Source organism: Leucoraja erinacea, chromosome 7 (assembly GCF_028641065.1).
Source record: "Leucoraja erinacea ecotype New England chromosome 7, Leri_hhj_1, whole genome shotgun sequence".
Lineage (NCBI taxonomy): Eukaryota > Metazoa > Chordata > Chondrichthyes > Rajiformes > Rajidae > Leucoraja > Leucoraja erinaceus.
In genome coordinates, this window is record NC_073383.1 from 25,170,698 (window position 1) to 25,186,566 (window position 15,869).

The following is a 15,869-nucleotide window of genomic DNA, read 5'->3' on the forward strand; positions in this document are numbered from 1 at the left end:
ATTACATTTTGTAGTGTTTCATATACTTTTATGTGAAATACTCAAGGCCTTTAAAATGCTATGGAAATTTACTTGGACAATTTATCTGCATAATTTAAATTACATTAAAACTGGTCTATTTAGGAGTTCAATTAAAATGAATCTTCACATGCTAATCTATAATTCCCTATTCCCCCAAAATGGCCAATGGTAAATTTGTTGACATTTTTAGGACTGATTTTTTTTCTATTTGGTACGGATTCAAGGTTCCCAACTCTTAATGATGATCCAAGAGTCACTTTGAATGGAGTGCAACCAATTACATAAGTGCAATTATAATTCTCATAGGTTAGTGTTGAGTCTAAACTGCAGTTTGAGAACTTATAAAACATTAATTTGTTCTATCTGCTGAAAACTGCAAATAAAATAAAATCCCCAGATTAAAACACTTTAATTTGATGAATTCTTAATATTTATCCACATGGGCAAAGAGAACTTGGCAGTTATGACTTTACACATTGATGTCAAGGGTACAGTGCCAACTGCACGGCCATGACTCAATGTCTCCAGTTTTTTGTTAATTAAGTTTTGGTATTACATTAATAGTACCTAACAATTAAAAGCACCAGTTCCATAATCCTATTTGAATTGTTTGTGGAGATTCTGAATGGATGTCTAGAGGAAATAGAATCATAGAATGCATATGACCTATATGGAGGAAAATGCTATACTGTTCCTGAAGGGATCATTGCATGTTAGCTGATGATTTAATAAAATATATATTGCCTTGTATGGTGGCAGAACTGTATGATTTATGGTTAAAAGCTCTCCTACTAACATAAAACGAATTGATAAGGGATAAATTGTGACTTCTAAATGTTTAAATACAATACAATTTCACTTTGCTTTTATTTGTGAAATGTGCTGCCAAAATGAATCGTGTGTGTGTGTGTGTGTGCGCGCACGCTTGTGCATATGTTCAATCTAAAATGTAGAAAGGATCTCTATGGAAAAGATGCTAAATGTTGTTTATATAAAAGGATACAAGTGTTATTAATACTACTTTGTGCACACATTGGACAGGGATTTATGTTTAGCAATAGGGTTCTTGGAAGTTCCACACATAAAGGAATAAAGTTAAAGGTTTTTTCTCAAACAGATGACCAAACTTAGTATCGAAACCACAGAAAAATTTCAGAACTTTAAGTGTCATCTGATCAGTTTTCTGCTCAGATGTTGTCTGATTAGACCTCAAGAAATCAGACCTCAAATATGATGTAACAATTACTACCAACTGTCTTACACATTGGATTGATACTCTCTGTTGAATAGGTTTGCAGGTTTTAACCAATGCATGTATCATTTAAATATGTTTGCATAAATTTGAATAAACATCTTTATTAAAAAGTATATTGCCACAGCTTTTTCATCCTCTGAAAATTGTGTACAACAAAGTTTTGTTTAATGTTTTTAAGAACATGAAGTAGGAATGTGTTATACTTATACATCATCTTAAACCTTTTTTTATAAATTACAGACCAGTTGTTACATGTGCTAGCTATGCATATGCGCCTTTTCAGAATTGACTCTGCATACAATCCCTGGGCACGACTTACACGGTTGACACAGGTTATTGATTCAGGGTAAGTACTCCACTTTTTTCTAATTTGTTGTAATGAAGTAAAATGAAATCAATACATTTCAAGTTTTCTCACTGTAGGATTCTCAAATATGGGAACAAGTTGTACTATTACAAGTACAGTACTTTGAATGAATGAATGAATGATGCTTTATTGTCACATGTACCTAGGTACAGTGAAATGCTTTGTTTTGCATAAAACCTCGGCAGTACACAAGTGTCACCACGTGTTGGCGCTGACAACGTTACATAAGTACCAAGAGAAGTAGTTCTTCTGCATTGGAAAATACCACACATTTTCTGCAATTCCTATCCTACAGACAATCCTTGGTTGTTAAAATAGTTCTGTTGCATTGTTTATCCTTTTTCACTCTTCTAAAATAAAGAGCAAAAGATTCAATAAAATGGGGCGGTACAGTGGCGCAGCAGTAGAGTTGCTGCCTTATAGCGCCAGAGACGCAGGTTCGATCCTGACTATGGGTGTTGTCTGCATGGAGTTTATACTTTCTCCCTGTGACCGTGTGGATTATCTCCAGGTGCTCCGGTTTCCTCCCACACTCCAAAGACGTACAGGTTTGTAGGTTTATTGATTTCTATAAAATTGTCCCTTGTATGTAGGATATTGTTGGTGTATGGGGTGATCGCTGGTTAACGAGGGCTCGGTGGGCCGAAGGGCTTGTTTCCATGCTGTATTTCAGCTAAAGTCTTCTTTTCCTTCCTTCCTAATTTTTTGCCTCCTCGAAACTCGCTATCCACCTTCTATATCTATGCCATTTAGTTTTTTCATCCTTCTCCAACACGTCTCTCTCTTCTGCATCTTCTCCATATTCATTCTTTACCTTATTATCCAGAAAATCGGTGGTGCACTGCATTTGTAAACAAAATCTTTGGCTGCATTACATCTTCAATAAAATTGATGTAATATTCTAATTAATTATCTTTGAAAAACATTTTTTGGAACAAATATCATCTCTACAATGGTTTTTTTTTAGTGAGAGCTTATACCTCGCCAAAATATACTTATCAAATTCACTAATTTGGGAATTCACTGCTAACGAAGGTTACATTTCCAGTTAACCAGTCTAGAATATTCTGTCAGAAACTTTTACAAGCTGGTGAAGATTTATTTAATTCCAAAGAACAATTCAGTGGAATAAAGGATTACACCTGATGTGACATTTATTTACAATTGCTTACGTTATGTAAAGGGATTTGATTTTACACTTTTTTTTAAATCCAAACTTAATGTGAAGTAATTACTCTGTTATGCTTTTTATTCTCTAGAGAAACTGTCCTCGGGTCACAGTTTAAGGTCAATAGCATTTGGAATGGGTTAAGTAAAAAAAAATTCTCAGTGATAAATTTGCAAAAACAAATCTTCAGCTGTCATGTATACTTGTAACTGTGTAATTTATACTTTCAGAATATGTGATGATGAGAAGCCAGATGTGCCATTATTATACCGAGATGTTCCCTCTCTTCTAATGATCCTTGTTTTAACTATGCCACAAGAATTGCACAAAGGCAAGTTTTAATTTGTACTAAAAATGCTGCTTGTATAGAATAACCAAACTTGCATTTTGCAATGAACAAAAATATGATAACATTTTGAGTGTAACAATCAATTACTGGTTACCCTTGTATAGCAAATAAATGATACTATCTTATATGTATTGCACTAAACAGTACGAAAAAGACCTTCAGTATGAGCTTATCAGCATTGTCTGTCCCTTTGCCTTGTTATCAGCTTGGTTGTACATAGCATGCTAAAGCTTGGAAAGCCATTGAGGCTTTTTATTTATTAGTAAAGTCCTTTTGATGACCTTCATTTGTTAACAGTACTGCGATCTGTGTGATCCTTCAATCTCAGCTCAGTGCCTGAGGGATAAAGATAGCAATTTACATTGAATTTTAGCAGTCACAATTGCAGCAATCATGTATAATAAGAGGTTGTACACAAAAAGTGATAATTACAGTAATGCTTACTGGATGCGACATGTAATGTCAGCACATGGCCTCAGGCTGTGTAGAACGTGTGACGAATGCAAAATTGCAAAGATTTTTGATCATACATCAAATTTAATATATCTATTTGTTTTAACAGTAAATTAAAATTGGAAGCACCCATGAAACATTATTAGCTGATTTAAGCCACTGTACTGCAAATGGTGAATTTATAATTAGAATAAAGTTAGTATTTTTGGAAGAAAGGATTGCCACTTTGCAGAAGCAAATTCAACATATTTTTTAACTTGTAAGCTGGAACCATGGAATTCACGTTGTCTTGTTAGTGGTCAGATGAGAATTGGTATCTTTTCCAATCCTACATCGATTAAACCAAAGTAAATGCCATGACATTGTTCATCCTGTGAAAGAAGATGGATCAGAGACACAGCTGCAAATTAAGTCTTTTATTACAGGAAGGACTTCTTGATGGAGGTCAGAACAATTGTTGGTGCCGGTAGTGCAATTGTTGGAAGGAGTGGGGGAGGGGTGCAGACGCAGTTGATGGAAAACAAGCATGTACGAAATAGATTCTGAGCAAATAAAAAGTTTAAACATTAAGACACCGTCTCCAGACATGCCGAGAGTGTAATTACAGAGCACAAACTGTCTATCCTCTATAACTGTGCGTGTATTGTTATCGCGGAGGTTCTCCTAATTTTGTTGGGCTTGGGTAACTTTAGAATATGGTTGATGTGGGAAGATCGTTGAAGTAGAACTGCTGCAATATTATTTTGACCTTTTCCTGAACCAGTGATAGGTGAATGCCCCTGAATTTAGCTTATAAGGTTATAGAGCAAAAACTATTGAAGGATGAGAATGGAATTTATGAATGCATTCTATTGGCTTGTGTCTATAGGACATTATGGTAGGTTGAGAATTGAATGGTACTGATAATATGCATCAAAATATAATTGGATAATCATCATTTGGTACCTCTGCTACATTCTATGCTTTGATTTGTGCAGATTGATCACTTATTTCTCCTTTAATTTGTTTGATTATTGCTGCATCATTACAATCTCCATAGTTTTAAACATTTGAATTATTTTTTTAATGTCAAAATGAAGGATTTCAGAACTAGAAGTTGTAATCTCTTTTTTGCATTGTATTAATATGCGACCACAGTAGTGGGTAGACACAGTTTAAGTTTTATTTACAATCATTTCATCTTATCCTTAATTTCAGTCCCAAATGGTCTGGTATGTCATTTTAATTTTGAAGACCAGCCAGCATTCTGATCTATTGGGATGATGCTGCCAATCTGGCATTACATTACATACAATTTCTTGCTGTGGAACAACATCCGCTACAGAAGCTCATTTACTCTGGATCTTTGCAGACAAAGAAAGAGGACATTTCATCCTGTCAATCTAAATTGAATTTGATTGCAGCTTTCAGGACGAGCAGGCTACTTAAACACAATCTTATACCTTGTCTCCTCATGGAAATTTAGGTTTTGTAATAGCTTTAAACAGGAACTTGGCAGTTCAGGCAGCTACAAAAACAAAAAAACAAACAAGTAAATTATTTGATAGAAATAAAATGATTACAATTATATTAGTCTTTCACCAACTCTTTTTAGTCCTTTCCTCAATCTTCCTCACTCCCTATTTTAGGTAAAACACCAGCAGCATTTGGGCAGGGAATGGATAGGCACTGTTTTGGGTCAGGACCCTTCTTCAGACTAATTGGTGTAGGGGGAAGAAAGTTAGAGTACAAAGCTGCTTGGGAACAGATGCAGCGGTGAGAGTAAAAGGGGGGTATCGTTGTAAGAAGCAAGATGGGAGGACGTGTAGTCAGATAGTCTCTTTTAAGCGTTCCCTTGCTCACTCTTTCACATAATTGAGTGGTCTTTGCTATGCACTGTCACTTATATCTATGTGTGTATCATCGCTCACAGCTTTGTTCCATTGCTTGCTCCCTTGTTTGTTCACTGCTCTCTCTCATTGATCATGCTGCTTTGCCTACTATTTTTGCCAGGTTTGTACATTTTAAACTGCACACGTATGCATGTAAAACAATCAATGATTCCAGTGCTGACCTAGACTAGCGAACCTTCTTTCTTGAACTTTGGTTCAAGTCCTTTGAATGTGTAACTTGTCCATTTGACCTCGTATCTGCTGCTCCACAATTGGTCTCAATGCTGTAAGAATCTGAAGCCCTACCTCTTGCAAGAAGCCCTCAGCCGGGATTGCTTGCTCCCAATATCTGTTCTTACTTACGTACGGCACTGGGAAATTATCCAAAGAATGCTGCCTTCAAAGTCGTGCTTTTGGCTTGTTTGGTTTTGTAATTCTGACTATCAGACCTCAATCTTTTTTTTCTCCTTTGGTTATTGGTTCTGATGCAAACAACTACTTTTGTCCCCTCTTCTTCTCTCTTATTTCACCTAACTTCAGAATGTTCGGCATGCTCTCTGCGTTTTTCTGTTTAATTGTAATAAATGAGACATTGTACACCTAGTGAGATTTCCTGTTGATGTCAACAGAAATGTAACCTTCTGTCCCTTTGTGTACTTGAATCTTCTGTGTCCACTATATATCTAATTTACCCTGATCCTCTTTGTCTCATGGTACCATTCTCTCCACAATATTTCTCCAAAGGACCTTCAGCTTTTAAAACTGAGAACTGGTTTAGGAGAGAAATGTCTTTTGAAGATTCCTGCACCTGCTGTTTCTGCCTTTTCATGGCTATCCTCTTACTGTCCTGAATCTAAAGTTCAAGAAGTACTTTGAAGTAACCATCTCTGGGGAAGGCTGGTCGAGGAAACACTCACATTCTGTGAAACTAGTAATTCCAACTACCCTAAGCTCAGTAATCTTAACCTTGTGTTTAAGCAGCAAAAGGCATCTCCGACACTCCAGTTCCTTCACATGGACATGTGTAGTTCTTTTGTTAAAATGTAAGATATCAATAGACTTTTATGTTTTCACATTCTTTAATAGTTTTTGAATACCAGAACCATTCAGAAACATTCAAAGCTCTTGCACTATACCTTTTCTCAACCTGATTCCATTGTTTTGCAAAAGGTCCAGTTAATATGCAAGGTCTTGCCTTGACTGAGGTAACTTGTTCCAGATGGCAAGTTCCACAGGGGGAACAGAAGTAAATGAATTGGAACTTTAGTTCACTGGTTTGTGGCAAGGATTTTCTGTTTGCTATTGACTGCAAATTGGAGGCCATTAAAATTTTCTTTCTAACTTTGGGGAGTGTTGAAATGTTTTTTTTGCTGAGGTGGCTTGGAAAATGGAAGGTTTTAAATTAGTTTCTTGAATTATATTTTTCCAAGAAACATTACTTTAATAGCATATTACAAGCACATTAATGTGTCTCAATTGATCATTGTAAGAGAATGAATTCTTACCCTGCATGTCTTATTTTAAGTTAGAAAACTGGAAGCTTCATTTTGAAGAGGAAAATGAGGAATTCAGTAGGTTAATGGAATCGGACATAAGAGATTGCTAATGTGGCAAATGTTAAATAAAACACCAGTTATCTATATTAATATTCGGTTCCACTTAATAGAACACAGTTTCCTTTCAGAAACCTGGACCATCATTCTGTGATGTGATAATATTTAAGTTCTGCAATACTGATATATGTCAAGAAGGTAAATAATTCAGTAAAATAAATTAAAATGATCAATGAAAAGGTTAGAGGAAGGGAATAAGAATCAGCACAGCACTACTAATAGAGATTTATCACTGTACTGCACTAATGACAATAGAGAGATCAATATATGCTCTTTGGCGTCTCAAATATGAAGATATTGTGGCTTGCTTGAATATCACCTCTGAAACAGTTTTCAGGGAACAAATGTGTAGATAGTGTGGTGTGAAGAGGCTGTCAACCTCATTGTAATCACTGTGAACTTGTTGCCATGGTGATGTGTAGAGCCAGGATGTTTAGGCACTAAAAAACACTGAAATAGGCAGGCAAAAAGGCATAATAAAATTACAAAAAAGGCACGAAAAGCATTTATTGACAAAAAAAGGCTTAAAGCATTTATTTCCACAACCAAAATATGGTTTAAAATGATAATATAAAGGTCTACTTAATTAAATTACCAAAGTTGCCTTGTTGCACGTAATTACTAGCATTTTTTTCAAATTATCTGGTGTTAAACTATGCCGTCTATCAGACGGAATATGCTTCAGTTGTGAACATTTTCTTTCTACCTCAGCTGAGGTCGCTGGTGCATACCCGAAACAAGCTACAGACTTTATATTCATGATGATACCTTGTGCATTACAACTACCTTTGAGAGCTTTAGCTATGTTTTGTATTTCTTCAAGATTTTTGTTAGCTAAAATCACTTTCTACCATTTTCCTGTATGTCTTTACCTACATCACCAGGAACTCTACAAATATCGTCAGTTACTTTATTGAATACCTGCAAGTTCTTCACTTATGTTTTGCCACGTTTCTCAATGGAAGTGATAGTTTACAGGAAGTTTGCAAAATTGGAAGCAATAAACACAATATCGCGGTGGAGGGACTTTTTCTGCATGATTTCACTGACTATCCTGACTGCAGCAGATTCTTCTTCTTCAAAACAGTTGATGATTTACTTTATCTTTTCAAAATTTGCAGCATAATAGAGTACAGCAGAGAGTCATGTACCGCACCTAGTCAAAGCAGGCTGAGGAGGTAGCGGAATCTCGGGTGCCATTTCCTTGCACAACTGCACACGTGACGGTGCTTTGAGGAAGATTTTCTTGTTGAAGTTGCTGTCAACATAATTTTTCCATAACGATGACTCACTTCGTATATGTTCCTCTGTGTATTTGTCTATAAAACCTCTGAGAGATTTGTTTTCCAATTTCCACAGTGGAATTCCAGCATCAATGAATGCCTTGCACAGATCACTCAAACTTAGATTTGCGACTGGAGCCAGCAGTAAATGTAGTGAGGAGACAAGCTTGGGTATTTCGCTAGGGTAGTGTAAACCCCAGCGGTATCAACATTGACTTCTCTAATTTTAGATAGCCCTTGTCTTCTCCCTCCTTCCGCTCCCCCTTCCCAGCTCTCCTTCTAGTCCTACTGTCTCCTCCTCTTCCTTTCTTTTTCCCGCCCCTCCCCCCACATCAGTCTGAAGAAGGGTCTCAACCCGAAACGTCGCCTATTCCTTCTCTCCATAGATGCTGCCTCACCCGCTGAGTTTCTCCAGCATATTTTGTCTACCTTCGATTTTTCCAGCATCTGCAGTTCTTTCGTAAATAGATCTTCGAGAAGACTGAACCAGTGGGCAGCGGCACGAATGAATGAATGACTGACGGTGGTGTTCCCGCTTTCACCCTGGTGGTGGATGTTTTCCTGTTTCTTCTTTCTAACTATGTTGACACGTTAATAATAACATTAATATTAACTTGTTAACATGGAAAATGGCATTGTAATCACTGTACAACTAGAGAAAATAGCACAACCTTTTAGCAAAACGGCGAAAAAGGCTGATTTAGGCACTCGATCTTGAAAAAGGCATTATCCTGGTGAAATCATCAAAATAGGCATGAAAGGGCACCTGGCATTTATGGCAAAATCCTGGCTCTAGTGATGTGCCATGCAGGCACATACGTATACAGCTTCTGAAAAATAATTGAACGGGTACAAATTTTGGGATGTAAATAAAGCTTTCTATTGTACTCTATATTGAAAGGTCATGTGCCTTTGATAAGAGGACCAAAGTTTCAATCAGTATCAGTGATAAAATGCTCCGGTTAAGATGCACATTGTCTCTCATTTTATGTGATGAAAATATGTCATCCACTCTGCGTTTTGATCTTGGAGATTAATATTCTAGTGCATGTAGGGGGTGGTGTTTTGATTACTTCAGTAATATCCCATTTTATAATTTGTATGTTCACATCAAAGACAGGTAGACAAAAATGCTGGAGAAACTCAGCGAGTGAGGCAGCATCTATGGAGCGAAGGAATAGGTGATGTTTCGGGTCGAGACCCTTCAGACTGACGGGGGGGTGGTGGGGGCGGGAAGAAGAAAGGAAGAGGTGGAGACAATGGGCTGTGGGAGAGCTGGGAAGGGGAGGAGAAGGAAGGAGAAAGTAAGGACCATCTGAAATTGGAGAAGTAGGCATTCATACCGCTGGGGTACGAACTTCCCAAGCAAAATATGAGGTGCTGCTCCTCCAATTTGCGGTGGGACTCACTCTGGCCATGGTGGAGGCCCAGGACAGAAAGGTCGGATTCGGAATGGGAGGTGGAGTTGAAGTGCTGAGCCACCATGAGATCAGGTTTGTTAATGCGAACTGAGCGGAGGTGTTGGGCGAAGCGATCGCCAAGCCTGCGCTTGGTCTCACCGATGTAGAGCAGTTGACACCTAGAATAGCGGATGCAATAGATGAGGTTGGAGGAGGTGCAAGTGAACCTCTGCCTCAACTGGAAAAACTGCTTGGGTCCTTGGATGGAGTCGAGGGGGGAGGTAAAACGACAAGTGTAGCAAAGGGAAAGTACCAGGGGAGGGGGAGACATCAAAGACCTGAGTCACTACAACCAGCTTCTCAAATACAATTTACAAAATGTACCCAGGGAGCATATTTCTGCACTTGGAAATCATACTTTACTTGGAATAATAATCATCTATATTTTTAGGGTGCATATTCCACCGTCTAATTCATAATTCCAGGCAGTTTTCTTGCCTTGAAAATTGAGTAATGGGACTGATTCCTCCATCATGGCAATATTCATGCTGTGTACTGAGTGTATTGTTCAAGGACATGCATGACTGAGCCAGGCACTGAGAAAAAGCTATTTCCACTACTCAGTAATGTGTATACACCTCAGCTCAGTAAGTCTTGGGGACTCAGTATAATCCTCATATTCAGATGCGATTTTCTTCCATTCCTAGAGAAACCATTGTAAAATAAAATGACCAATTTGGTAATACTGCCGCAGTTTCAACCCTTTTGTGTTGAGCTTCTGTTCAAAAAGTAGCATGATACTAACCAGAACTACAGAAACAGTTATTTCATAATGTCGAAAAAATGGGGGGAATAAAACATATTTAATATGATTTAATCAAATAAAACATTAAATACATCATATTTATTCCCCTTCTTATGGGTCTCTTATACTAAACCAACTAAATGTTTTAAAAACATTATCATTAATTCACATATTGTACAATAAAAGCAATTCTATCTGAAGGAGTGGAGGCATGCACATGCACTCCTTCTAACTGGTATATAGTGGCGGCGCAGATATCAAGTATATCCAGGCCCCCAGCTCCATACATTATGGACTGCTGCTGCACTCTGTGCTGTGTTCAGTGTAATATTTAGCACAAAACTCTGTAAAGAAACCAACATAGAATTAGCACTGGATTTATTTTAACAGAGTAAAATCAGTTAAAGGAAAGGTAATTTGGCCCATCAAGACAATAACAATGAGATCTGGATTTAGTGGTCAGTAGTGAGATAAAGTGACCTTCAGGAAAATGTGCCACAATGTTTGTGGAATTAACTCGTACATTCTGATATAATTTCAATTTGATGCCCAGAAGCAGTGATGTCATTAAACTTCCTGAACAGCCATTCATATTGAAGACAGCAAGCCAGGAAGTAGAACATAATTTTTAATCTGGTAATTCAAATCTTCTAGAGAGTACTAAAGACATCTTGGGATATATTCATAAAAGGATGCTAGCTGCAGAAGCAGTTAAAGCAAGGTTTTCAAAAACAGATTAACATTCAAGCTGTTTTGGAAGATTTATTTGAATTATGATTCACATGCATTTTTGTGAGTTTGCTTGATGATAATTATGGCTTAATACAACATCTATAACTTGCATCTCCTGCTTCAAAATATAATATTTCAGAGTATTTTGCAGCATGAATAAATGGTAAATCCATTGTCAATTTGTCAGTATTTTGTCAATTTAATGACTCCTGGAGATTAAGCTGGAGGACTTTAGAATACAGCATTTCCTGTGGAGAGCCAGGGAATCGCCCACAGCAACCTTTAGGTTTTCACATTTAACTGTATCTTCACCCTCCATAAGTTGTTAAAGGATTCATAGCCATTCACAGTACCAATCTTTATATTAATATTACTAGGATTGTGTGAAATGGCATTCTTAGTTACTAACAGAGTTTGCTATTTTGATGACTCCTTATGTTTCCATATTACCAACTAGTGACTAATTTTCTGCTTACATTTATGAATTGAATTGAATACATTTTTATTAGCCAAATATGTATACATACAAGGAATTTACCTTGGTGCTTTGCTCGCAAATAACAACACAATCTAAAGTAGACAATTAAAAATAAAAAATTATAATTTAAACATGTGAAGAATGAAATAAAATACCAGAACAACAGGAGGCGACAGACTTTTGGTTATTGAGTAGAGCTACTGCTCGTGGGGGAAAAAAAGCTGGTTTTATGTCTGGCTGTGGTGTCTTTGACAGTCTTCCAGAGGGTAGTGTTTCAGAGTTTGTGGCCAGGGTGAGATGGGCAGAGATGATCTTATCCGCTCGCTACCTGGCCCTTGCAGTGTACAGTTCGTCGATGGGGGGGAGGTTGCAGCCAACAACATTCTCAGATGATCGAATGATGCGCTACAGCCTCCGGATGTCATGCTTGTGACTGAGCCAAACCAGACCATGATGGAGAAGGTGAGGACAGACTCCATGATGGCAGTATAAAACTGGACCTTCATTGCCTGTGGCAGATTGTGTTTTATCAGCTGCCGCAGGAAGTACATCCTCTGTTGGGCCTTTTTGACTCTGGAGTTGATGATGGCCTCCCATTTAGGGTGCCTGGAGATGATGGTTCCAAGAAACTTAAATGACTCCACAGGTGTGACTGTGGTGTTGTTGATGGTGAGTGGGGGGAGGGGGAATTCTGGTCAACAATCAATTCCACCGTCTTAAGAGCATTGAGCTCTAGGTTGTTGTGATGGCACCAGGACGCCAGCTGTGTCACTTCCTGTCTGTAGGCAGATTCCTCCCCATCCTGGATCAGTCCAATCAGGGTTGTGTCGTCCGCAAACTTGAGAAACTTGACAGAAGAGTCTGTGGAGGTGCTGTCGTTGGTGTAGAGAGAGTAAAGGAGAGGGGCGAGTACGCAGCCTTGTACTCAGCGCCCATGCTGAGGGTCTGCCGGTCCAAGATGCGCTTTGCAATGATGATGCCATTATGATGATAATTCCTGAAATCGTTTATATGAGTGGTTTAAAAATTAATCATTCATGTACATGCATGGACTATTCCTAGTTAAGCGACTTAATTTCTAATTCGAAAAAAACGTTCCCTATTGGAGACCAAAGTCGTGCCTTGTTGCTAAAATAGTTGGAAAATGTATCTGGGAATTCTCATAGGAAGTATTCGGGAGACACAAAGAACTGCAGATGCTGGAATGTTGAGCAAACTGCAAGGTACTGGAGGAACTCAGCGGGTCAGGCAGCATCTCTGGAGGGAATGGATAGGCAACTTTTCAGCTCAGGGCCCAAAATGTCACCTATCCATTCTCTCCACAGATGCTGCCTGATCCGCTGAGTTATTCCTGCACTTTGTGTTTAGGAAGTATCAGAATTAGAGTTAATTCATGCATCAGAGGATGCTGAGATTGGATTGTTTATCTAGCCAGTTAATGTAGAGGATTTTGTGGAGACAGAGTTGGTCGTTTCTCTCTAGTGCTTTGTGCCTGCTGTAGATTGTCCACCTCTCAGAAACGCTGTTTTGTAGAGGCCAAGCCTTGTGCTGGTTTTGAGTTCTTGACCTTCAAATACTTTATTTCTGAGATAGCCGAATGCTGTACTGTCACACTGATGGATGTGGTCTGTTACATTGTTAATGTCTGTCTTTGTGGGCACCTAAAATAGGGAAAGTTGTTCATAGATTCTAATCACGGACATTTTTTAAAACAGTATCAGATCAAGAAAATCGTTAAATCCTTTAGAAATGTTATTGATGTATCTGCACAAGCCTTTTCTCTGATCTATACGCCATCCCTCAGCTACTTCACTGAAAAACAGGATGTCAGTTTATAATTTTTAAGAAGGAACTGCAGATGCTGGAAAATCGAAGGTAGACTAAAATGCTGGAGAAACTCAGCGGGTGAGGCAGCATATATGGAGCAAAGGAAATAGGCAACGTTTCGGGAAGAAGGGTTTTGACCTGATAAGTTGCCTATTTCCTTCGCTCCAGTTTATAATGTCTTTCATTTCATCACCAACAACTCTGTACTGATTCTAAATTGTCAGATTATATTAATCCAACAGTAATGGGCCTGTCCCACTTAGGCGACTGCAGGTGACACATGGTCGCCACAAGTTTGCGGGTGGTTGCCGGGGAGTCGCCTTCATAGTCGCGAGGAGTTCCCGCATTTTGGGAACTAGTCGTGGCCTCATTATGGTCGCCGCAAATTTTTCAACATTTTGAAAAATTAGCGGCGACCAGAATGAAGCCGCCATGGAGAGTAGCAAGAATTCTCGTGCCATAGGTGGGTCGCCAGGAGGTCCTAGTGGGTTGCCAGGATGTTGAAGGTTCTCGTAGGTTGTAGCCGGTGCTGACCGGTGAATTTTATTGGCTTATTGGGGAAAAAAAACGCAAGCAGTAGTTTTCAGAACCAAGGATAACCGACCGGTTATGCTAAATGTCCGCCGAGGTTCACAGCCATATATCTCTGGCTACTTAAAAGTTGTCTCCACTCCTTCTCCCTCCTTCTTCCCCCCCCCCCCCCCCCCCCCCCCCCTCCTCTTTTAAAGGACTTACCGTACACTGTGCTTTAGCCGTCTTAATTACAGTGCCAACCTTCCTGTTCATCACGGTGTGTCTGTATCACCTTGAAATTCACTCAGACAACGTTTCCCCCACTTGCCCTGTCCCCCGCCTGCATAACAGGCTGGTGAAGGAAGCGGTGTGTGTGTGTGTGTGTGTTCCACTCTGACAGTCGCAGTTCCAGTTGCCGTTTTATCAGGCGACCGCCGGCAACTTGACAGTCACCGGCAGTCACCTGAAAAATCGCCTAAGTGGGACAGGCCCATAAGTGAGTATAAATTCCCTCCAATTTACTATGAGAAGTGTAAATCTACTTTGTTTATCATCACAAATTCCTTTTTTGAACTCTGGCAAATGCCTGAAACTGATGCAGGCATTTTGTAGCCCAGATTTTAATCCCACATTTAGATTTGAACCATAACTTGTGCTGATGCTAAGAGTTTAACTTGAAAATGGTATCAAAACCTGGTGACTCTTGCATATGGGCTCAGTGGGTTGTTTCTGCACATTCCGTACTTAAAATTTGGGGATTGTACTTATGTACAGCAATAATCTTACTAACCTGTAAGCAAAAAAAGAATTTAACTGTGATACGTGTGATAATAAAGAACCATGGAAACACAGAGTTCCTACTTTAACTTCAGTAATTTGCCCAACATTTTCACTCCACCTCATGTCATCTGCTGCAGGAATATTCATGAAAGTCTTTTTTTAAACCACTAGACTTGACTGTTCTAACATATTCTAGACCAATGCATTTTGTTCTACGTAAATGTTTATTTATACATGAAGTATGACAGTGTGGTTTTGATGTATTCTACGTATTCCTGGAATCCTGCCTTTGGGGAAATTGTACTCTTTGTGGACTACTTAATTTTGAACTCTAGACGAGGATCAGGTACTGTATATACACAGCTCAGACTTCAAAAGTTTTAACCAGTATTTTTGGTTTTATTTTACAGAGCATTTTACCTGCATTGTGAAAGTTTTGTACAATTTGTTATATACACAAGCTCTAGCAACACTCTCAGTTAAATTCAATGAAGATGAGAGAGAAGCTTGGAAGAATTCTGGGAAACTACAGGTCAGTCTATTAATGTTAAATTTTAAAGCTCTAGTGCAATTTATGCAATTCTCCACTTTTAAATGGATTTGCTTTTAGAAAACATAGGAATTGTAAAATAGTATCTGGCTATCCTGAAATGCAGAATGCAAAAGCTTTGCACCTGCTACCCAATGCAAATATGTTTTTTAATCTGAATCTTTTACATTTTATGCCGTGGCAAACCAACCATCAATATTTATTGTTTAAGAAGGAACTGCAGATGCTGAAAAATCGAAGGTTCGACAAAAATGCTGGAGAAACTCCGCGGGTGAGGCAGCATCTAAGGAGCGAAGGAAATAGGCGAAGTTTCGGGTCGAGACCCTTCAGACCCGAAACGTCGCCTATTTCCTTCGTTCCATAGATGCTGCCTCACCCGCTAAGTTTCTCCAGCATTTTTGTCT

General features: G+C 38.6%; 1 protein-coding gene across 3 annotated transcripts in view; it reads left to right on the forward strand.

Annotated features, from left to right (window-relative positions):
* Window positions 1-15,869, forward strand: part of ubr3 (ubiquitin protein ligase E3 component n-recognin 3) — a 181,337-nt gene that overhangs the window by 149,987 nt on the left and 15,481 nt on the right. For all 3 annotated transcript variants that reach the window (XM_055638004.1, XM_055638005.1, XM_055638006.1), the window contains 3 exons: window positions 1,517-1,622; window positions 3,042-3,142; window positions 15,326-15,447. In XM_055638004.1, coding sequence (XP_055493979.1) covers window positions 1,517-1,622; window positions 3,042-3,142; window positions 15,326-15,447 — 329 coding nt within the window. The remainder of the gene's footprint in view (window positions 1-1,516; window positions 1,623-3,041; window positions 3,143-15,325; window positions 15,448-15,869) is intronic.